This window comes from Calonectris borealis, chromosome 19 (assembly GCF_964195595.1).
Source record: "Calonectris borealis chromosome 19, bCalBor7.hap1.2, whole genome shotgun sequence".
NCBI classification, from domain to species: domain Eukaryota; kingdom Metazoa; phylum Chordata; class Aves; order Procellariiformes; family Procellariidae; genus Calonectris; species Calonectris borealis.
The window spans coordinates 1,710,558-1,735,608 of record NC_134330.1 but is presented as its reverse complement, the minus strand read 5'-3'; the positions used below and the strand labels follow the sequence as shown (position 1 = coordinate 1,735,608).

At 46.1% G+C, this 25,051-nt stretch overlaps 1 protein-coding gene across 6 annotated transcripts in view; it reads right to left on the bottom strand.

Annotated features, from left to right (window-relative positions):
- The window catches only part of MSI2 (musashi RNA binding protein 2), a 262,158-nt gene extending 238,068 nt beyond the window's left edge, over positions 1-24,090 (bottom strand). For 3 of the 6 annotated variants that reach the window (XM_075168324.1, XM_075168328.1, XM_075168329.1), the window contains exons 1-5: positions 23,771-24,004; positions 23,538-23,578; positions 23,304-23,385; positions 22,843-22,927; positions 18,590-18,631 (exon numbers count right to left, since the gene is read on the bottom strand). In XM_075168324.1, coding sequence (XP_075024425.1) covers positions 18,590-18,631; positions 22,843-22,927; positions 23,304-23,385; positions 23,538-23,578; positions 23,771-23,832 — 312 coding nt within the window. In that variant the 5' untranslated portion in view covers positions 23,833-24,004. Of the gene's footprint in view, positions 1-18,589; positions 18,632-22,842; positions 22,928-23,303; positions 23,386-23,537; positions 23,579-23,770 lie in introns of all 6 variants that reach the window. The other 3 variants (XM_075168323.1, XM_075168322.1, XM_075168325.1) reach the window with 3 other exon arrangements.
- Positions 24,091-25,051: the final 961 nt, after the last annotated feature.

Below are 25,051 nucleotides of genomic sequence, written 5' to 3'. Positions count from 1 at the left end.
GTGGACGCGTAGAGAGCACAGGGCAGAGCAACCACACACAACCTGCCATGCCGATGGGACGGGACACTTAGGAGAAGTCGCTACAGAGCAAGCCTCCTCTCACCTCTCTTGACTGAGCTAACTGCAGGACGCAGACGTTTTCATCAGCCCCTGCTTCATTTTAAACATAATCTGCAAAATCTACAACACACAGAAACACCCTCCCTAACTGAACCCAGAAGTGGAAAGAAGCACATCTTAAAAAATAAAATAAGAAGCAACTGCCACACGTGCTCAGAATAATTTCCGCAGGCTGGTGCAGCCAGACAACGGCTTAGGAGTGCACTAACTTGCTGCAAGTGCTGCGAAAGTCTGTGCCGCCGCAGCTCTCCAAGCACCCCCTTCCCCCCAGATCTACCAGCAAGCCGTGACCTCCGTGCCTCGTTCTGGCAGGAAAGGTCAGTGGTATAATAGCCCCTTGTTTATCAAGCCTGAATACCAATAACTTCGTCACCTCCGAGAATTAACAACATGAGAGCTCAAAACCCACTTTATTGGTTACGTCAAAGGCTGGAAGACGCTGCCCGAATCCTGGCAGAATGGCAGAAAACAAAAGTGGTCTCAGCGTGAGCAGGGACTTGATTATCTGCAATTAGCGAATCGATGATTCTCCAAGACACTGATTTAGGCCAGCACTTCTTATTAGCAAGTCAAGGAAAGCACAAGGGCAAATCGCATCAGAGCCGAGACCAGCTCCCAAATACTGTCTTGTTTAAAAATTAATATATAATTTTGCAAGGGCTCGAATACATACGCACAACAGCGTCGCTTAGATCAGCCTGCCAGGTACACGCTGAACCTAACCATCAGATAGGTGGCCCTAGTCACTACCACCATGGAAACAAGTAATTTTATTATTTTGCTCCGAATATATCGGTATCTCAGGTAGTCAGATGTTAACAGCCCACTCCTGAGAGCACACGCACATTTAAGTAACTTTGCTGGTGTTACAGGTCCACACCCTCACTGTGGGATGGAAAAGGCCGAACGCAAAGCTTCGCGAAGTCCCTGGGAAGACACTCGCTGGTTTTGGATGAGGCCCTTCTGTTTTTAAATACTTGATCTAATTTTGTCTTGTAACATTACACAAGAACACAGCTGTATATTTAATCTCAGAGTTAAACCATTAATTTGCAAATTACAATTTAGTAATACTCCGTATTAATAATGCCATTACATTGGTTATGTTCATTTTCTATCTGGAAGTTTAAACACAACAGCTCTTGCTCAAACAGCTTAAAATTAAACCATTACGTCCATTTGAGATCAGGCACAAAGACAGGTATGGTGTAAAATATACAACAGCAGACAGCTTGAATATACATTTTACTTTCATTTGTCGGAGACGTTTGTGCCAAGAATCCACTTGAGTCTGCTCTTCACTCAATTAGGGAGAAAAATTTGTTTTTAAAATGATTAAAAGCATAACACTGCCCAGTGTCATGTACTCTCCAATAATCTTCAATTTTTGTGACTGTCTTTGAAACTGTATCAGAGCAGTTTTATCACTCGCAGCGTGTATTTTTGGTTTACTAATCCCTACACTTCCAGAGGGGTTACTGGAAGAAAAGGAAAAAAAACTGAATCCATTTATTTTAAAATAAAAACAAACAAAAAAAGCCCCAATTTAGATATTTTAAGTAAGAATCAGGCAGGCCTGAACCCTGCAGCAAGAGAAGTTTTGATTTATACACCATCATGATAAAATTAAAAAGGCCGAGTCAGATTTCAACACCATTACTTAACCGGCTTTCTGCATAAACACCTCAAGAACAATGCAGCGATTTACAGACGGATCCGAACAGCTCCGGCGCAGACCCAACAGGCCACGCTGCACAGAAAGTTGCTTAGTTATGCTTTTATCGAGACAAAAGGACGGGCGCCTTCGTTCTTTCCCTTTGCAAGCCCAGATAAATTCCAGCCCTGAAGTACAGGAAATTAAAACAGAATAATAAACTAAGAAGAAACGCTTCCACCGGGAAAGGAAATCCCGATCCAGTGCTCGTGCCCTGCAAAGAGTTAAAGCCTGCAGCCCTAGCCATGCCTCCCCAGTCCTCCCCGGCCCCTGTCCCGCTGATTTTAGCACAGCTGCTACCTGCAGGCACGTCCCCTCGGTAGCAACGCACAAGGGGAAAGTGCAATTTTGAGCTTCTCTTTTCATCTCTATGGTGACAAAAAGCTCCGCAGAGGGAAATCAGGGTGCCTTCCACTCAAAAGGTTTCTCATTTTCAATGACTGCCTTTCACAATATTTTAATTAAATCTCTGGTGGGGAAGCTTTAAAGAAAAAAATTTTTTTTGCAGATTGTGGGGCTCATTTACAACAACAGTTATAGTAAAAAGGGGGAAAAAAGGTACTTTAAACATTTTTAAAAAAGAAAGATTCCATGGTTGAAGACGTAAGAATAAATCTACCAGCTGCATAGTTTTACAAAACCAGCATGTGGAGGGGCCAAAAAGTCTTTCGATAACAAAAACATTCTCTTGCATGTAACGTCTCTCGAATTTTAGCAGAGGTTGAAGGACCGCACAGGAAAGTGCCCCTTCCCAAGGGGGCTGAGCACAGGCCAGGCACGAGAGAGGCATCAACGGGAGGGCAGATTCTGGAGACGTCCCTTGGTTCCCCTGAAGCAGTAGCACCATTGCCCTGCACTTGGCAAGTCAGAAGATACAGCAGCACATTGAACTGATGGCGTTTGAAGACTGCAGTATAAAAGCAAGGTCATGGCATTTACCTGTTTTTAAACATCTCAGTTCACTGCTACCAACAAAACAGAGACACCCACAACCTCAAAGGAAGGGGCAAGTCCATTCTGCAAACCTGTGCACACCACCGCTGAAGGACAGCGTGCACAAAGTGCTTTCAGTTTTTCCCCACAAAACACGCTTACCATCAGCATCTTCTCCCAGCAGGACATCCTACAGAAGGCAGTATACCCGCCGTCCCCCCCATTCTTTCTCCAACCACCCACTCTCCACCCTGTCCCACGGTGCGTAACCTCAGCCCACGTGAGCTGGGGACACCGGCACCAGCAGAACCCGGCGCCCTCCTGCCGTACCACCCCTGGAGATGGCAGGGCTAGCACGGGCACTGCGACAGGCCAGCAGCCCTTCCTCGCTCCTGGCACCAGGACGCGCGCCAGACACACGCCACCACTGCCAGAAGCCCAGGCCACCAAGCAGGCGGTGCTCTCCTTGCAGAGCAGACCTGCAGCCCCTGCCACGAGGAGCCCACTCTCAAAGCAAAAGCAGGCGAGTGCTCCTCAGGTCTAGAGTAACAGCTTTCTGACACAGGCTGTGGAAAAGCCCATCTAATGTAAAAGGGATGGAACCACTGAAGAGGCGCTACAAAGTTTGGATAAAAATAACTGAACACATCCGGAAAATCAGAAAGTGGTAGAACGCAGGAAGATCAGCTTGGGAGACCATGGTTCTGGAGGACAGCCCTAACAAAGGTCACTAAAAGCCTCACAGACCAAAATACTTTCTCTAGGATGCCCGTTTCAACAGCAAGGCAGCAGCAGTTTAGCATGCTAAAGAGGCATAGTGTAGAAAAATGGATGACTCTGCAATTAAAGCCTACAAACGGCGCCAAGAGATCCAAGTGTGTTAACAAACGTAAAGCTCTGGACAAAGCACTGCAACTCTCATCCAAGCTCTCTTGCATAATGTGGCAATAATACCACCTCTTTATCTAATATAATTGCTGAAAGAACATATTCGTACTGCAAGGTATGGTGAACTCCTTAGAAAGCAGGCTCTGTGACAGTGCAAAGTTTTCAACTAAGACACGAACCAGGACAAGCATGTTGCTAATTATTTTTTTAAAGTTTAACAATCTACTGAATTAAAAAGCAAAGTCTAACTCGACATGGGCAAAAAAATATTCTCATCTTCTTTTTAAAATAAAAATTTAGGCACAGGGAGATGCAATGACACAACCGCCTGTAACAGACCAGCCCAGAGTCCCTGAATCCCAGACCGGTGCCTTTGTCACCACGCTCAATAGAAAATACAAGTTATTCAGCCAGGCTGGCCACTTATCCAGCATTCCCGCTTGTTCGCTGGAAATTGCTATTCTAGGAGCTATCCAATCTTTAACGACTTCTGGACTAGTCTGCATTTGATTTCAGGGCAAAGGCCAAGCCAAGAGGGAGACCCCGCAAGGAACTCCTCCCTCCAGCTCTCAGTTCATTTTTAAGGCTGTCTCAAAGATGAAAACAGAATGTTTTAGTGCTCACAGGGGCTAAATATCTAGAGTTCCAAAATGAAATACAACCTCCTTTCAAAGCCACTGATAGGCAAAAAGTATGTCTTTAAAATAAAACACTGGGGCAGGGGTGGGAGTCATTCAGGACCAAAGGTTTCTTTTAAACTGACACAAACAGAACTGCCTATTTTTCATGTAAATTTTTTTTTTTTTTAAATCATAATCACTGCTGCAAGTCCAGCTACCCCTGTACGTAAAACCCTTTCCACATACATATTTTCCTGGGGGAAAAAAGGCTTATCCCCACAAAGGAGTATGAAATAAATTGCTTTACTGAAGGTTAATAATATCCTGTCGCCGTGGTAAAAGACTCAATTACAAAACCTTCAGAAGAGCTCCCAAGGAACTCATCTGCCTGCAGTGACAGAGGCTTAAATAGCCAAAATACACAGAAAGGCTAAGCACTTCCCAAAAGAGAGGAAAAGGGGAAAAAGATGGGGGGGCTTAAGTAAAAAACCTGGAAATTGGACACTCAAGGTTATAAAAAAAACCCAAACACACACACAACCACAATTCCTCTCTGCACACACAATTCTCTATAATCTCAGCAAGAATTATGGCCTAGGGAGACCAGCACTAATTTTAGTATCAGATTTATTATGCAGCAGGGAGCAGAAATCAGTCAGGCCCGTCTCTCACTCCTAATGGGCAGACCTAGATCACGCTCTGGGAAGGCTCTGCTGAAGAATAGCTCAGGCCTGGTGAAAAACAAAGCTCCTGGGGCTCCCCGAAGCACAAACACACTGCGTTCTTAGAAGCCACAATAAAACACAATGATACTCCTCATTTCTACAGCGCTGCCTGCCAGAGGATCCCAAAGCACATGAATTAAAGCTTCCAGCATGCCTGGCAGAGGAGCCTGCAGCAGCGAGGGAGGACAGCAGTCTTCAGGGTATTCAGCTGGGGACCCAGAAGCCCGGGCTGCAATTTTTCCTCCTCTACAGATACGCCGTAGAGGCGAGTCCTCTGCGTGCAGAAGGGCAGCACTGTTTCACAGGCAGAGGGCTGCTGCGCGCGTGCAGGGTGCTCAGAGCCACAGCAGCAGCGGTGGCCGTAAAAGCAGCATTTCACAGCAATGGAAGCAGACAGAGAGGTTAAGCGCTGCTCAGAAACAAGCATGGAGCGCTGACTCCCGCCAGCTCCAGCTGCCTCCCGCACGGTCTCCCCTTACCACGCAGACAGCAAAACTCTTCAGCACTCAAGTTCACCAGCACACCTTCGTGCAATGAGCCCTGGGTTTCAGCATTGCTTTGTGCTGCTATGCATTCACAAACACACAGAGCCTCCCCCAGAAATGAATCAAACCGTGACAGGGAGCAGTTCTATATTCGTTCCTTCCCTTTCTTGCCCCGTACTACAGTAGCTGACTACAGGTTTTGAAGCATCAGTCAGATGTCAGATGGGCGTGCTGCATTCAGCCGGTTCTTCTGGGCACTCACCCCTCCATCTTAAACATTTTATAGTTTACCCCTACGTCTGCTTGTGCCCCCCTCAGACTTTGAGCACCACTACCATCATTCTTAAGATGCTTCAAATGCCCAGTGAAACCAGGCCTATTCTCAACAACTGTTTCTAATAAGCCAGCATTAGCTACAAAAGTCTTTTGCAGAGGGTTTTCATGACTGACTCATGCCCGTCTCCAATGATGCAAGACTAAGGCAATCTCTGCACATAGCTTCGTCACCTTGTGGGGACTGAAGAAAATGCAGAGTTACTCCCACGGCACTGACCGTGGCACAGCTGAGACATCAGCTTCTCAAACCCCGTTTCCTCTCTTCACCAACACCTGGAAACACGCGGCACTGCGGGTGCAGTCCCAGCACCGCGTCGGGTTCGGAATAACCCTCTCCCAAGGCACCAGCAATTCCCACTGTTTCGAGTATTGCAGAACACGTGAGCAGCACTTCTGTTTTCCACATCCACAAAACAAGGGTGATGACAATCACTTACCTCATCTCCATATGATAAGAATAAGGGTCAGATTTAAACTAATTTAAGTCATTTCAGCACGTAAGTCTTTTGTGAAAGTAGGATGCTGACGTCTCCAGGAACGTATGTCCCACAGGCTTTCAACTACATCTTGAATAAAACTTTTCCAAGAACCAGTTTTTCATTGGCAGCTCACTAAGCTGAAGACCAGACACTTTCAAAACATAGCTATGTCATTTTGATTTCAAATAGAGGACAGGCAGGCCCGCATCTCCAAAAACTGCATTGCCTACTTCTTTGTGCATCTAGGCACTTTACTAGTAGCTTTCTGGTTTTGTTTTTAAAATGACCTTGAGTGTATTAGGCAATTTAGGAGCTCTGCTTTGACCTGCTCTAACAGAAATTAGTGGTTAACTGCTAACTTCAATGAAAGCAAAGACTATCATCACTGAGAAATTCAGAAAGTCCACCAAAAACTTACATGGTCAGTTGTGGTTTTCACCTGGTCCTAATTCAGTGCTAGAGTAAATAAAAACTGATTGAGAAGTTTTGGATTCCTCTGCATCTATTTTCCTATTTCAAAATAGCTGTCTTTTTGCCTCCACATTTCAGGAAAAAAGGAAAAAAGTATAACCAGTTTCCTGTCCAACAAGTGCCTCCCCTACCCAAAAATCGTCAACAAAACAGCTACCTTCTTAAGGCCCAAACTTAGCCCTGAACTATTCACGTACTGTTCGTTAAGAGATCGCAGAACTTCTGGCTCCTATCTCATTTTTTCCACTGCCTCCCCACTAACCTGAGCAGGTGACTGTGATGAAAATTACGAGACTTAGAAATTGATTTCGGGCAATGAATCCACCTGCCTGAGAAGCACGAACAGCAAGAGAGCAAGGGGCAGAAAAGACAGCAAGCAGACCCTAGCAACACTGGCCTGGATCAAGTGAACTCAAACCATCTAAGCCCGTGCCTATCTTGGGATTACTAACCTCCATGCAAAATACCAGAGCTCTGCACTGCTCCTTCTACCACTCTGGCTGCCAAGCAGCAGAAAGTCTCTCACTCAACATTTCTTAGGGCAGTGGAGACAAAAAGCCTCTTTACAAAATGGGCACCAGATTACGGTTCAGGAATGCCGTGTTAGATTTAGTCACTCGATTGTACCAGCAGTGCAAGCTCCCCTTCTGCAGGGCAGCACCACATCATGTATGCAGCCCTCTGAAGTGCCCAGCGAGTTCACCAAAAACTACTAGGTAGTTAATACTGAGCATTTCGGATCTTCAGGCCTGCCAAGCAGCAGGAAAAGAATCTTGCATACAACCACCAAATTACCCCTTCCTCCCTCTGCCTCTTTACAGCCTAGAGCACATTTTCACCTGCATAACCAGCACCAATAATCAGGCCGAGCAACTCAGGACTTGCTCTCTGATCTCTGTTCCACCTCAAGAAGCGCTTGGCAGCATCCATTTGTCTGCCTTGATCCAACGATCTCCAGTTCTCGGGAACACAAGACAAGCAGGTGCTGTTGTCCTTCTCTCAGCTGCAGGAAATTCAGAACATTTCAAGGAAACAAAGGGAGGCACCCTCCAAAGATGAAGGACTGCACCTGCCAAAGACCTCTAAGAACATTAAGAAACAGCAAAATTTGTTTTGACCACGTCCATATAAGACGCTTACCCTGTCAACTGCATTCCTTCAGCTGCAAGCTGGATGAAATAAGGTTATGTTTTCTGCAAGGATACTTGTCCTCTCCCACCTTTTTCTTTCCCCACCATTTTCAAATGAATTGACACTTTATTTTACTTTCCACATATTGCAAGAGATCAGGATTACACAGCATCAGCTGAATAACATTCTGCATGCACTCTCATCAGCTTCATATGTTCAGGTGACAGTGACGGGGACTATAAAAGCATGAAGACAGATAATCACTGCTTATGTCTGCAATTATAGTTCCAAAAAAGTTTCTTCATGGCTCTTTAGCATTAAAGCCTTTGGACTGGTAACTAAACTGCTTTAATTTTTTTTCTATTCTATACTTTGTTCTTTTCCTATTGCATACACATACTTGATTGAGAGAGGAGAGAAATGCCCCTACTAAAATATCCACTGGAGATACCTACAAAACAGAGGTCCAGAAATCTAAACTGACTTCTAATAACTACAACAAAATCAAAGCCATGCTCACAAAACTTTGGGGGAATCATAACTATGGAGGACTTTCAACTATCATTTTATTTCATCTGAAAGATGAATGACATAGAGGATGTGAGCAGATGAAAAAGAGGAGGAAAAAAATAAAAATCACACAAGATGATCACAACTCCTTCTTCATACACAAATTGCCAGGCACACTGCATGCATAACCTGCTGCTTTGACCACAGCACGGGATTAGGTGAGTCAGGAATTTAAAGCACAAAGGTACTGTGGCAAGAGACTCTCTCCAGGTGCTTTTCACCGCCATCCACCCACCCCCAGGATCCCAGGCTGGCTAGGGCAGGAAATCCCCGCTCGGCAGGCAGAGGGGGAGCAGAGGCACGCAATTACAGAGCAGCCTGTCTCCGCCGCTGCGCTTCGCAGTGGAAGCACGTCAGGACACACTCCTCATCTGCGTAAGACGGAGGAACCGCTGCAGCCACCCCTCCAAGCTCCAACAGGGAGGAACGACAGGCCACACAGAGAGAAGCGGGTACAGTCCTGCAGCACAAAGGAGAAAGCCAGCTTCCAGGAGCTGGACCACGGGGGCGGAGGAGCGTCCGGCATGGCTGAGCGCCCAGCTCTGCGGGGAAGAGAGGAGCCAACGCTTATCTGGAGGCAGAGGGACTCCAGGACACCTGCAGCTTAGCGTGCTTCCTCCTCTCCTCTCGTTACTGAGGGCACCAGGATCGACCCTGCATTGCAACGCGCCGCTGAGCCCATTTAAATCCACTGCCAGCCTGCCCCTTGCCTCCCAGCGCACGAGCGCTGCGCCCCAGCCCCCACGCTAGTTTGTAACCACCATGTGACCGGCATTAGCCATAATTCATACCACAAACTACCTTTCACATGCTGTGGCCTAGCCTCCTTATCTCACTTCCCCCTCCCCGAAGCCTCACCTCGCCGCCGCTGTTCGGAAACCCCAGCCTACGGCAGGAACCTCGGGACTCAGCAGTTACAACCTCCGCCACGCACCAAAGCGCTAGCACTCCAGCCAGGGCCTCCCTTATAAATTTTCCAATCAAAAGTCGTTAAAAAACAAGAAAACCTCAGTTTAACCCCTCAAAGACAAGTCGCGTAAAGAGCCGGCAGCATACGATACGCTGCTTTGCTTCACACACTTCCTTCCCAACGTCCAGGGACGCTGCCAACATCTTTCAGACAGAAGCGGCCGTTTACCGTGTGGTACCGAACCTGGGCGTCAGGAAATGGCTGTGTTCTCTGCCACGCTGAGACACTTTGGATAATCCCGTTGCCCTTTTTTCCTCCGACCCTTGCCTCTCCAGGCTCAACGGCAGCACCAGGCCCATCAGGACCGTATTTGGGTTCCCACACGCTACACCAAAAAAGACCACACTCTTACTGACGGCAACACCGTGCCTCCTCAGTGGTCAAACCCAGCTAACAGTGGTCCTGGGACATTATCACAGCCGGTTTTACAAGGGGCTTTTTCACCAAGCACTATTTGAGCCGGGCAGTGTTCAAATTTAGGTATGCTGTGTATTCAGCTGGCCACCCACCCAGGGCTGGAGTTACAGAGTTGACCTACAGAAAGCAACTGGGGAGGAAGGTGAGCTGTCTAGTACAAACACATCAATCAAAAAAACCCCAAGCATCTTATACGAGAGACTTTTTGAGGAGAGGGAGCCCCAACCGCAAGAAGCCGACATCTTTCGACGTAGCTGGCTCAGCGGGGCTCGTTTGGGTCTCGCATGAGAGATCTCCCAGGGATCCTCAGGACATGGCAGAGAGCAACAGCCTGACACCATCCAACATGACAGTCGGTAGCAGCCCCGCACCAAAAGGTGGGGCGATACCCCCATGTCCTCAGAAAATTCCTATCATATTTCACTTCTCAGCACTAACTTCAGATTTCTTTTCAATGTTTTCTGTTCCCTTCCACAATCCACTGAGCTATAGGCTTTGTAGGTCTGCCAAATACACCAGAAGCAGGCGAATTTCACCAGCAAATGAACCTGTTTATACTCATGTACAACACTTTGCAAACCTTTGGCAAAAGGATAAATGTTCTGCATATGTATCAGGCTCTGTGCACAGCTCGGGCTCAGAGCAGGGGATAGCACCGACACATCTCTGAACATAAATGATTGATGACATGGCCAAATGGAAAACTGTACAGAAGTTTCACTCTTTCAGTAAGCACGGCAGAAAAATCACTAGCAGTGTCCCCATCAGCAACACCTTCTTCCAGCAATGCAACAAACAGCAAACCTGCTGCCAGTGCCGAGGGCTTGCAGCTGACAAGCTTTCACCACAAACCAAGCCTCTGACTTGAGCAATACCTCTCAGTCCAGTGGGATTTACGGATACTTGGGACAAATGTTCAGCTCCTTGCAACCTCTTTACACACCACACCAAATCACCCTTCGGGAAGATTCCTGAACAATGTTTATTCAGCAATTGTTATAAAAACCTCTACTGACTCTCTATCTAGCAGGCATTCTGTTTCCACCAGCATTCAAGAAGCTGGAAGTCTTTCCAGCACTTCACAGTCTCTATTTTAAATAAATCAAGTTTTCAAAACACTTTTTCACCCTGTGCTCTTCACCTTCTCTTTGATGCAAAACTGACCCACAGAACAACATAAAGATGAGCTCAGAGTCAGGGATACTAAAACACAAATTAACACAGCACAGCGCAGGTTTGGGGACACTGCAAAGAATTTTGTACCCTCTGGGCAACACCAGCAACTCCCAGCAAGCCAGCCCTGAACCACAAGGACTGGAGCTGCACCAGGACCCTGCCCACGTTCTCACCCAAGGAGGCCTTGCTCCAGCCATACCTCGTAGGCGTACGGCACGTACAGAGGAAAATAAAACAAATAGGACTTAACAACTTCAAACCCTGGGAACTCCTTAATTCACTAGATACCAGTTTCTTTCCCCCACCCCACAATTTTCCCTCCCACCTGCCAGGCCACCTCATTACTGTCACTCTGCATCAGTTCTTGCTACAGTAGTTTTCTTGGACCTTTGCCCCTTCAGTCAGCTTGAAACCTCTTCCCTATTGTACATCAGAGTCAATGGGAAATTAATGCAAGTCTTTGCTGGGGAGAGGGAAGGGCAGAGGGAATGACGCTTTCTGCTGCTGTCAATACTTCTTTTCCTTCACCCTTCTTGCCATGTACACTTCACCAACAGATTAAGAAGGCTTGTCCGCATTTAACTGTGCTTGCCTCACAGCAATAGTCTCTGGAACTATTCCTCACATGTAGAATTGCGTAAGTCTTAGCAGGGTAGGGTCCGTCTTTAAAATACAAAGTTCCTGAAGTACAATCCTAATACTTAATTTAAGCCTACTTGGTCACCATAATACACCCAGCTGCAGACGTCCCAGCACACGGAATGACTGAGCAAGGGAGAAGAACTTCCTAACATTCTTCAGATTTTCTCTGCACTCAAAAAATAAAGGAAATATTTTCAACAGGAGAGCAGCAAAATGCCAAAGTTTAGAAGTAACTTATTAATACCCCATGCTGATCTGACTACAGAGATTCACATTAACTTTCAAATTACTCAGCAAACCACAATTTCTACAGCAATAATATCTTAGAAACCTAAGCCACGTTGAACACTACTCACGCAGTTTACAGAATTATTCCAGTGACTAAGGCAAATAGAATGTGTGATTGCAGGGCTAGAGACTAAATTAAGCTTAGACAATGATTTTTTTTGTTTTGTTTTGTTTAAGTCTGATGCTACACTGACCTTGCAATCCCTTTTTTGAGGAAACAGCAGATTAATATTTTCTTGTGAGTCCTCTGGCAGAGGGGGGAAAATGAGAGAGAGATGAAACTGGCTATCTCTAAAAGAGAAGTGATGGGACTGACCATATACAAAGTACTGTCAAATACACAAAGTAATCTTTTAATCTTTTTCTGCTACAGGCTCCACAGTTCAACAAAGCATTTAATAATGTGCTTTTAGTCCATCCTGATTCAGCAAAGCACTTACCCACGTGCTTATGCCAACTTAAGTATATGCTTAAGTGCTTTCACACAATAGCGACAGAGAAGATTTCAGGCCTTGCAGATGAACCATTTTCTGAAACAAGCCATTTTTTCCTAAGATGACTGGCTCTATTTACAGCTTCTCCTCCCTTTATAGCATGACCCAAAATGTGTTTAAAGAGAACATTAAAATACAATTGAAAAGCCAAATAACTACTAGGAACAGCAAAGACAACACCTACGTACGGCTTAATGAAATAGAGGAGTTGTTCTTTTTCCCTCTCAACATAACATACACCTTGATCTACAGACACCACGTTACCCTGTTTCAATAGCTCTCCTCTAAAAATAAGTTAGAAGTTCCCATAATGCTTTGGATTTCACAACATTTATGAGACTATCACCAGAGTCAACAGGCTAAAAAAAGAATCCATTAGCATTAACTGGCCTGTCACTGGCAGTGACAAATAAATGAATTTGATGGTTTTAGATCAGTCATTAGTAGACCTACCCCCGGGCTGATAAAGGCTCAGCACTTTGCAGACGAGATGCACTCAATCTGGAAGCAGAGAGGAACGCACAAGGGTGTTAGCATGCTGCTCTTCTTCCATCTCCCTGACCTCTCTCATTTCGGACCCTTTCCTGGCATATCCAAGCAGCAAGGTCTCAGTGCAGAAAAGTTACCTGATAGACACTATTAAAAATAATCCAACAACACAGAAAAGCACAGGGAATGTAGAATCCTCTTTACAAAAACCCCAAAAACAAAAAAATCCCAAGTTAGATGATGTTCAATTTTAATTTTTAGTTAGCAGTAAGTCAAAGGGAAGAAAAGTACATTAGGACTATTCTTAACATGAAAGACGTCCTTAGGCAATGATAATGGAAATATATACATTTTACACAAGTTAAAGACAGTCTGTAGAGATTAAGGACAACATGAGCAATCTACCTGAGCGGCTGGGGAGAAGAAATAAATATTTACATCTCCAAAAACAACAAAATTACAAAAATCCAGCTCAGCTCTTGCTTCTGACAAAACTCACTGCACTCCATAAAACGCCTTGAACAGCCACTTTTTCCTCTGGCTGCCAGCATCCAAGAACAGAGATCATGCTCTGCCTCGAACAGATTGCAGAGAACAAGAATCTGAGCCCAAGAATAATGGATTTCAAAACCCTCTACTACCTGAGAAGACCTGGGTTGATAGCCAAGACTCAGACTCACCAACTTTTCCATCTGACCATCCAATGCCAGAAGGAGACAAATTCTAGGTGCAGTTTACCCTTGACAACAGATCTACTTCAAGGTTGGTTGGACAAGATACCTGAACACTGGCCATAAACCACAAAAAAAAATCCCTCATATCATCTGGTGAGGACTTCATATTACTCTATATGCAGCAGACACAGCAATATTATAAGGTACACATCTATGCCCAACGCCAAGAGCAGGAAATATTTCCTCTCTTACTCTATCCAGACCTGCAGGGGAATTTTAAAAAAAAAGAAAAAGAAAAAAATAAAAAAGAAAAAAAACTAGGGAAAAGGCCTGACCTTGCTGCTTTTTACAGCCTGGTGGGGAAGGAAGGGTGGCAGGAAAAGAAGAATCCTGAGTTCTGCTAGTGTGTTCAGTTCACATTCTTTTGAAAAAGACTTCAAAGTCTACCCAATACTTACAATAAGATGGGAAGTAGTGGGACTAACCTGGAGGAGTTTACAGGCAGAAGCAGGGGAAGAAACAAACAACAGAACTCTTGATTTTCAAGGATCATCATTTGCTTTGGAATAAAATCTCTCTCTGCTACTCTGGATCACGTTTCTCAGGCAGCCAAGGGATGCAGACACCCCACCCACAGTTAACTTAATTGGAATCAGACATCCAAATCCACTGGTTAGCTTTAAAAAAAAAAAAAATGTCCCAGGTTAGCCTGGGTGTTATTCCAAAAGGGCATGCCCTCCATTTGCTGCTCTGGAATAGCCAGCTTCACGTGGGTTTAACCAGGGGCGACTCAAATGAAAGGAGAGTTGTTGACACACTGTTTTTCGCCAAAGAAGGAGGAACAGATGTGCATAACTGCACCTCTTAAAGTCCATGTGCCTGGCCAGACAGGAAACCAGCTAGTCCACGGACAAGGTATGCACAGTTTGCAGAAACACTGACCGCCTGGAGCACAGAGATGCCAGAAGCAGTTATCGGTCCTGCACTGTCCTCTGTTAGAATAAAGACCTTTTGCTATTTTGTGACCGAATAGTCACCAGAATATCGTACCCAGACCATGTAGATTAGATCCCAAATTAAAATATGCAATCTTGACAACAACCACCTCTGCTGTGGGTCATCAGCAGACAGGACGCTGGACATCCAGCACCCAGTGTACAGCCCATGCCACCGAGCTATGGGAGCAGCTCCAGTAGCTAGCAGCAGTAGTTGGCTTGCCCTTTCTATTTAACAGCTGTTGAAGAGGATGCATAGAGACTATAGTCAGCAGGTCACATATACAATGCTAACGAATGCCGCCAAATGCTACTGCAAGTTTGTTGACTTGCCGGAGCAATTCCTAACCATATGCATTATGCCCCTGTAGTAAGTGCCGGGAAGAACTGGCACCTTGGTCCCATCCTGGAGGAACCTGAGCACAAAATACAATTCAGTGCGTAGCTTCACTAACTGTAAACTTTGATTGAAGTTTTATCTGCCTCTGCCTCGTACATGGCTTTGCAGAACAAAGCATCCCAATTTCTATACCAGTAAGTCACACAAAAGTATTTTCATGGCCAAGGAGCTTCTTCATGGACTCAGGCTGCTGTCCTTTTGCTCTTCAGGTTTGTTTTGTTTTTTAAATAAATCCCCAAGGCGGGGGGGTGAGGGTGGAAACTGCTTACATTTGAAAATATCTAATGAACATGCTAAATTTGATAAGGCTTCTCCAACCTAATATAGCAGGTAATGTCAGAACTGACAGGCTATGTATATTAAAAAGTCAAATTATTGTAGTCTTCAGTATTCAAAAGGGGGTACAAAACTACTCCCCCCCCATCACTGCTGCTTTTTAAGGATTTTTAAGTCAGCAGTTATAAATGATCAACTGTTACAGAAATGCCTTCCAGCATTTGGAAGCAAGACAGATTTTTATCAAGAAACAGCAGCCGCAAGAAAGCATACGTATATTCTTTTCATCTTGCTGTCAGCTATATACCAGAACCTCAACAAGTTAAACCCCTGCAGCAAATTTCCTAAAACAATGGCTTCAAGTCGTCCTGGACTTCACAAGGAGAGCAGGATTACACATCATGGCATAATCCACTGGAGGCAATCAGCAAGGATTTTCTGTGAGGGTCATTCTAAAAAAAATCAGGGAAGAATGCTCTGCTGTTACAACCTGCCACTTCTTACTCAGTAACCAATTTGCATCACCAGAGAGGTGTCAAATCATGGAGATGCCGTTTAAAAGCCCAAAAGAAAGCATTTTACTGGGCTACAGTTTGAAAGGGGAAGACTAGCCAATTAAAGTGAATCAGAAGGGGGGAAGGAACGAGCACAAATTATTGTGCGCACACAAATAAGTGAGCGTGACCCCGCAGACCACAGCGAGCATGTGATCTGGCAAAGGAGGCGAATGCAGCCCGAGAACCAGCGCAGCCGCTGCCCACTGAAGAGTTAATTGTGCCGAGGCAGGTCAAAAGGGCTCCCGAAGGAAGGGGACGGATGGAGGGAAGCGCTGCCAGAAGGTCTGCCTGCACAAGGGGGAACACGCCCGCAGCCTTGGTTCCACCTCAGCACCCAGTCACCATCAGGGTGGAAAGCCAGGAAGACCACTGAAAAAAGCCCAATCTGCATTTTGCTAAACACACCAGGAAGGAAGACTACTGGAGGGGGGGGGGGGGGGGGGGGGGAGAAATCTCCCCTTGAACCTAGAAAGAGACAGAGACATTTCATTAAATGCCATTAATCTCCACAGACCCAAGCATTAGCTAGTTAATTAGACTAAAGTACAGTCACATTTTAACGCTGAGCGTTCGGTATTCAACTGGGATAAATGAACAACTAAAGTCCAAAACCTTAATTCAGTATCTAATTCAAAAACAGAAAACACAAAAATCCAGATTATGAAATGCAGTCCAGAATAATACATCATAATTGATGTAAAATCTGTTCTTTATTGCATCTGATTTTCTCCAATTTCCTGATAAGGCTCCTTTCAATTTTAAGATTTTTTTTCAAGTGCCCTGTAGAAATCCCAACGCTTTAGAAAGGACAAGTGTGTAAAAAGCAGAAACAGACACTGCTGATCTCTCCAGAGAAAGCGAGTTCCTGCTAAGAGTGGAATCCAGCGTATGTTCCAGGATTTGCCCCACACTTGAAAGATGTCTGTTACCAAAAACCAAGGGAAAAAAAAAACCTACACGGAGAAAACAAAATCCCCTTTGTAAAGAATGCAAAATCAGGTCATTTTTAACACAAAAATTTAACTCGCTAATATCCTCGGCATAAGTCATGCCCTGGTTTTTTAATTGTTATAGAAGAAATCACACGGGACAGCTTAACAGCTCTGTTATAAGCATTATAAACTTTTACAAATAACACTGTAGAAACAGATAACTGGTAATTGAAGACAGTTTAAAATGTAAATAAGCCTTTAAAAGGTATTGGGAAGGAAGAATGGATCATCAGTCACAGTGCAAGATCATCTCCATACTTCAATTATGAAACCCTTCAAAATTCTGATAACTTTAAATTGTATCTTAAAGACAGCATTAATCCAACAATGTAATCCAGAAGCCACAAACCCTACAAACTCTTTGCTTAGTGCAGAAGCAAGCCAGGCACACCGTTATTCACTAATTAGTCATTAGATATGTCCTACGAAGAAAAGAACCTCTAAATATTTGACTATATTAGTTTGGTTTAAAATTCTGCAAGTAGGCTGTTGGGTTTTGTTCTCTTTTTTTTTTTTCTTTTAAAGAAATCACTAGCACCTCTCCTGCTATATGTCTAGGGTTTTCAAATTACACATCGTTTTTCCTAGATGCACGTTTTGTACAATATTTAACATAATGGTTCCACACGCTATTAAACTGCTTGCTTTCATGAGAAGCTATATGCAATAAAATTGTTAGGTTGAACTTGTTCAGGTAGTCTCCTGCCACCAATTTTAAACCACTTAATCTTTATTGACTTGCACCCACAACTTTGCAGCCTTGTCTTTCCATTTTTTAGCAGAATACTGAAGTAACCCAAGATGCTTAGAGTGTATACAAGTGGCATATACCAGCTAAATGAAGTTCTTCCAACAGTCAAAAACAAATAAAGAAAAAAGTCAATTACAAGTTTTCCTTCAGCCTCTGGCTTTCAAAATTCAAATACAACTGACTGCACATGTGATTTGAAACTGATCTGTTGTTTTCGTTAGGCACAGCCTAAAGAGCAACAACCACTTCTATTCCATAAGCAACTCCTCCAGAAGAAATGGCACACAGCGATACCTCAAAGCAAGCATGCAGACGTAAGTTCTCTGCACATGGCTACAGCGTCTTTGTCCCAACGTGGAAACTGGCCGCACTATAGCAAGAGTGCCCTGGAAGAAGAAGGTCACTTCTCCAGCCAGCCTGATCGGCTGAGACTTAAAGCTCATTGTTTCACTGTTCTTGCAAAAGAATACCCCATGGCCTGAAGAGTTCAGAGCTTCATCAGAAACTTGCTATCCAATGCTTATTAGTCTCCAAACACATCTCTGAAGTTATACAAAAGAAAATTTGCAAACAATGAAGGCAGAGATATATTCCCATCCATCACAACCACAGAACTGAAAGCTCAGCTCAAAACAAGCCTGAAGTCTGCACTTAATCCAAATGCTCTTCATAAACACCATGCAAAACATATTGCGTAAAATAGCATAACAAACGCAAGTAATGCAGCAACAATCTCGCACTAGAGCTAGAGAAGTCTCTGCTTTTCAGCCAGCCGCAACTGACCGGGTCTCTGCAAGGAGACAGTTAAACTGGAGACACGTAATATCGCACAAAGCAGCTCTCCTGTAGTTTCACAGCCATACGCTGATACCCTTAAGACGCCATGCACTCCAGCTTTAAAAGCTTTCATTGCCAATTCCCTGTTTGAAACCTGAACTGCCTGGCAACAATGATTCTCTGTGTGCCTAAAATCCTATTATCGATCCTCCTACTTACCTTAGGCTGTGCTCGTCGGGGAAATGCAACTTTAGGGTCAATCTGAGGAAAAAGAAAGGGGAAATCAACAAGATAGCTTTTGTTGTCAATTTATATACTACTTTTTTTTTTTAAATCACTGAATTATTAATCCCTCATTTCTCAGGCTTATAATTCAGCACATCAGGTCATCTAGAACTACTCTGGAACTGATGGATCACAGTCTGGGTCTGTCTGGGGCTGTTTTTGGCAGGGGGAGGGAGACGGGAAGAAAGGAAGAAAACATCTCTTCTGTACACCTCCTGCATCATCTTCTGGGCGACAACCTCTGCTGGTGCTCAGGGAGCTCTGTATTAGTCTCTGGATGCTGCCTCTACAACCAAAACTGCACGTTAAACGTTACTACATACCCTGGAGGTTGCACAGAAAGACGGCCAACATTCCTGATCAAGATCTTAACCTATTGTTTTTGACACCTGCACCTTCCTTCAGTTGGGTTTTGGGTTACTTTGTTTTTCTTTTATTTTTCTGCTTTGTTTTGTCAACTGACTAGCAACACCAGACAAAAAAGAAATGCAAAACACAAAGTCAAATTATTTACATTTCAATTATTAAAAGTAAAACATTAGAAGGACTGTAAGATTATCCTTCATAATAATATACCAAATTGATCTGGATTGCTCACCCTCAAAGAATATATGTGAGCAATGAAAGACAACAAAGGGGCATGTATGGAAAGGGGAGGAAGAGAGGAGAGCAAGACACAAACGAAACATACAGGCATTTTAAACCAGAAGAAATCAAGTTCTTAAAAAAGATTTTCCATGACGGAGTTACCTAAAGTATTCTTGAATGAAGCACACTACCACAGAGACAAAAAGGAAGGAAGAAGAAAAGGGGACAAAAAAAAAAAAAAAAAAAATCTTTGTTTTACCCCATGCTCCCTTTTTTAAGATGCAGCATTGACTCCCATTGCGCTGCATAAATTAGAAAGCGTGTCCACTCTGCAATTCCAAAATGCTAATACTGCAATTTTAAAAACAACTTCCACATGGGTCATCTTTGAAAAGCAACTCTTCTCCACCATTCAAAAAAATCACTTAAAACCAAAAAGACACCACCGCAGATGCATGGCTGGATGTAAATAAAAATCATACCTTTTAAACAACTGCCCATCTTAACCCGTCATCTTTAAAAATGATTGGAATAAAATGTCTACATGCTGCTGATTTCACCTGTTTTTTAGCAGCATCTGCACGCAGATATGTTCTAAATAAAGAGTCTGGAAAAGGATTTTTTAAAGGATTAAATCCTACCTTAATTGTGCAACTTGTGACTGCTTTCAGTGTCATCTTTGACTATATAACAAACTGATGAAACTAATCCTGATTGCGTTAAGGCACATTTAGAAGTAGAGGCTTTCTTTAGTAGCTTGGGTTTGGCTTTTGTTGGGTTTTTTCCCCCCCTCAAGCTAACCCTGATTAAGAAGAGGAGATGTTTCCATTTGGTATTGTTATTCCTGTGGTGATAAATATACCTGTCACTGATAAAAAACCACGGGCCTCTCCTAAAAAGCAGTTTTACTCAATTAATTTGTCAAAATTGGAAATAGCACAAATATCTGATGTGCGACTGATAAACTGATTTGTCTACATCAGATACAAATGTATCTTTTTTAGGACATACCTGAGAAATGAGCGATTACATGCCACTTTATTGTTCAAAAAGCATAAAAAGTAAAATTCTTTATCTAGAAAGCTAACCTTTTCATAGAGATTAACATTATCTACAAATATATTCAGCACTGACTAGGCATTTGTCTACTGGGGAAATACAACAGGTACGGATTTTCCACAGCGATACTCAAAGGTGGAGGCAAACATGCACGTTTCTACATTTGCTTCAAAAGCTAAAGTTTTCTTAACGAAGAACACCAGTCCCACCAGAAGGGCATCACTGCAAAGTCCCACTGGTAAAAAGTTGGAAGAGCCATTAAAAACTCTAAAGCAACACATTCATTTTTGAAGGTCAGTTCAAAGAGCATGGAGTTCTTTGCACCACAGCGACAGCCCTTATTAAATAACTGAATTTTCCTTCACAAAACCTTTTGGATAAACACCATCAGCGTTTGAAGATGAACACAAGCAATCAACATGGCAAATCCATACCTTTTGCATATCCCTGCCAACTATTTAAACAACAACAACAACAAAAAAAAAAACTTCTACCAAAAAAAAAATTAGTTAGTTAGGTACAATTCTACTTACTGTATCTACAAGTCCTCTAGGAAATGACTATAATACTATTTCTGATATGAATGGCCATTACCTAAACAAAGCTTTTAACGTAACTGTAAACAAGAGCGACGTTTCCATGCCAATACCCAACCGATCTGCCTCCTGTGCTGAACGTTGAAACAGAGTCAAATGCTATGTTATACTAAAGAACAGTTACTATACACGTCTACAAATAAACGGCTGAAAGGGAACCTGGCTAGTTTCATGTTTTACTTTTAAGCTGCGTTACTGATTCTAAGGTCATTTTCTTGTTTAGATTGATTCAATCATTATCACACAATCAAAATTGAGGCGAATTTGTCCTGGTCAAGCTTTTCACCCCTCCCCCAGAGAAGAGCAAATTAATACATTGCAGGGACTAGACTGTGATACAGAAAAAAATCTGGGGGAGGACCTAATTATAGTCAGAAATATGACAGGGTGTCCTCCCATGATTTTTTTTTTTTTTTAAAACCCTCGTTCAAGATACTGTTTGCCTTTGTTCTTCTTATCTAAATTTATCTTTAAAAAACACATAGAGAATATAGCTGTACATGAAAAGTCTGGTGAGTTTAATCTCAGGAGCACAGTTGAATCAGTTATCTTACCATATCTGATTAAATCTGAAATCAAATTATTAAGGCATGTGAAAGCATGGGCTACGTGTTCAGACAAGCCCAGCAGAATTTGTAGGTCGAATTAAAACACTAGATTCCACCTGCTTCTGCGAGAGCTTTGGGCTTTTTGTTTTCACATAAATTACATCTTAAAAAAAAAAATCATACACTCATGTTTGCTCCCTGCTTCTTCTATTTTTCATTTAACTATAATCTCATACACACAGGCACACGCAAGATGTTCCAGCACCGAGACGGGATTCCTCCTAACACCATGCTCATGTTAAAATAAAACCTTTAAGATCTAGAATACATACTATAAAAGACAGTTACAGCAACAAACACATTCGACACGTCCAGCAGAAGCTCTCTGCCAGTTAAACCAGCACGATCCTTCCCTTCCCCAAACACGACCCCCCTCAGACCGATCAGTACCAAAGCAATAATGACCTCTACCAGTGTCCTTCCCCCCTCCCCTTCCAGGTTTGCTGAGGCTTAAAATTGCAACGAAGTAAGAGGCACGAAAACTTCATCCTTTTGCATGGCCTTGATCGCAGGGAGAAAAACCGGGCCTAAAGCTACACACGCTTGATACCTTTTGTTTGACCCAATACTGAAAACACCGTATCAGGTCAAGGGGCGAACTTACATGTGGTTTATTTGTTTTTTTTTTTTAAAAATAGCAAATGTAAAAAAAAAAAACAGATCAGCTGAATCTCATCAGCATTTTCCTTATGTTATCCATTGGAGACTAAGTGTAACAAAAAGCACTGCAGAAACAACAACAAATTAGGACTTGTGCTTCTCTGCCACATCTACTCTCGAGCTCTCGTATAGCTTTCCACAGATTAATGCGTACGTTTCATAAGGGCCCTAACATCACAGGTGAGGGGGATCTCTCCAAAAAATGACTTTGGGAAATGACACTAGAAGCAGCTTTTACGATTTGACAGTAAGTCACTCCCACCTTGAAACACGCGCACCAATAAATAAATAATCAATCAAAAGATGTAGAAAGTTCCTTGCAGAAAGCATTCTGCAGCGGAACACCAAAAAAAGTTGGATTTTACTCTACAATTTTTTCAATGTCACCGCTCAATAAAATGTAAGGCTGGGGGAGGAGCCATCGGTCGGTATGGGTAAATTGGGATTTAAAAAAAAGAAGTTACCGCTTTTCGTAAGTCAAAGGCAGACTCTAGGAAGAAAGGAAAAAAACAACCATGCAAAGTCCCGGTTCAATGACAGCCTGACACCGCTCCGCAAAAAACCAGCCGAAGTCGCAGCCGCGGCCAAGCGCGGGGCGAGGGCACGGTCCCTGTAACGTCGCCTGTCACCGCCGCAGCAGAGGAAGGGCAGCCGGGCAGCCCCACGCACGACCTACCGTCTTGGAGTCCAGCTCGTGGTGGGGCTGAGCCAGGACTTTGTCTACACTCGCCGGATCCGCGAACGTAACGAACCCGAAGCCTCTGCGAGAGACAAAGAGCCAGGGGATGGGGAGAGGGGGCGAGGAAGGATGAGAACTTAAGACAAGGAGAGAAGTCATAAAAATAAATCGCCGTTTCCTCCCCCCTCCCCTTCCCCAAAGCCTCCGGTTCCGCGGGAGGGCGGACAGCCCCGACCCGGCCGCCCCTGCACCTCTCCGCCTCCACCGGCCGCTTTGTTTCCTCCTCCCGGCTGGAGGGATGCGGCGCAGGGGGCGCGGAGAAACCTCCCGAACAGCCCCACCGGCCACGCGTGGGATGGGATGGGGGGGTGGGGGGGGCCAGGGGCGGGGGGGGTCCACCCGCCCCGGCGGCAACTCGCGAAGTTTGTCAACCCGACTCGGGTGGGCGGCGGTTTTACCTGGAGCGCTTGGTGGTGGGGTCCCGCATGACCATACACTCTCTAATTTCTCCGAATTTGCTAAAATAGTCTCTAAGGCTGTCTGCGGAGAGAGAGAGAAGCAGAGAGGCAGAGGAGGGGAAGGGGGGGGCGCGGGCAGGCCCCGGCGCGGCGGGACGCGGCCCACGCGGGGCGGGACGCGTGGGGGGGGGGGGAAGCCGCGACGGGGAGGGGTGGGGGGGCGGCAGCCCTTACCTGGTGAGGTTTGCCAGCTGAGGCCGCCGATGAACATCTTGCTGGAGGGAGAGAAGAGAGCGGAGTTGAACGCCGGTGCGGGATCGGCCATTTTGACGGGGCACCTCACGGCGGCGCGGAGGGGCGCGGAGCGGAGCGGCGAGGAGCGGGGCGGGGGGGGCCGGCCGACCGACCGGCCCCCCCCGCCCCGCTCCTCGCCGCTCCGCTCCGCGCCCCGCCGCCCGCCGACTTACCCGGGGTCGTGCTGCGCCTCGCCGGGGCTCCCCGAGGTAGCCTGGCTCCCGTCCGCCTCCATGGCCGCGCGGAGCCCGCAGCGATCCGCGCCGCGCCGAGCGAGAGCCCCTGAGAGGACCCCCCCCGCCCGCCCAACCCGCCCCCCCCGGCCCGGCTACGGCTCGGTTCGCTCCGGTTGCTTTTTCCCCTTCCCTTCCCCCCTCCTCCTCCCTCCGCTACCGGAGGATCTCACTGGAGAGGCGCTGGGGAAGCAGCCAGATCCGTCACACGTGGGATCGGCTTAGCTCAGCGCCGCGCCGCGCCGTCCCTCCCTCCCCCCGCCACCATCCTCTCCTCCCTCCATCCCGCGCCGCCGCGCCGCCTCCCTCCCCCCCTCCCCGGCCCTCCCTCCCGCCCCCGCGCCACGGGGCGGGGCCCGCCGCCGTCGCGTGGCCCTGCCGCGACGTCACCGCCGCGCGCGCCCGCGCCACCGAGCGCCCGCCCGGCGCGCGTGCCCCAGGGCAGCGAGCACCCACGGGCGAGCAGCGCCGAGCACCCCCGCGCGTGCGGCAGCCGGTATCAGCGGGAGCCGCCGGCTGATAACGCACCGCTCTGATAGCGGCTCCGCAGGCCTGCGCTGGGCGGCCACGCGTGTCCGTGGGCCGGTCCGCAGCGGCAGAGCAGACCCCCGAGGAGTGGGGGGGTGTCTCTTGGGGTGAAGGCGGCGCGGGACGTGGGCTTTCCCGCCGTCACCCCTGCCCTGCTCCCCCGCGGCACAGCCAAACATACCGAATGGGTAGTTGGAGGGTCTGTCGGGAAGGGCGGGCGGGCGTCCGGCAAAGAAGGAATTGTGGTGTAGGGATGGTGACCCACGCGGCTGCGGCGTGTCATTTATCCCGTCACCCAGCCTGGGCTCCAGCACCCTTCGCCTGGGTGCCGCGCACAGCCCGGACCCTGCGAACGCTCCTGCGTTTAGCCTACAACTTCGTAGGGCTGCCCAAAGGGAGGAGCTGGTGCCTGCTGCCCCCGTGTCCCGGGGCTCCTGCACCCCGGTGCCCCCACAGGCCAGGGCTCCTGCACCCCATTGCCCGCGTGTCCCAGGACTCCTGCACCCCGGTGTCCCTGCGTCCCAGGGCTCCAGCAGCGCTGCTGCAGCCTTCGGCCCCAGAAGAGCGCTGCCCAGCGCGAGTGATGGCGTTTACCCTCGGCTCCTATGTTTTACACTTGGTGGTTGAACAGCACTTTGCAGCGTCAGACGGAAGCGGCGATGGGGCTGCCAAGTATTGTCGTAATTATATAAG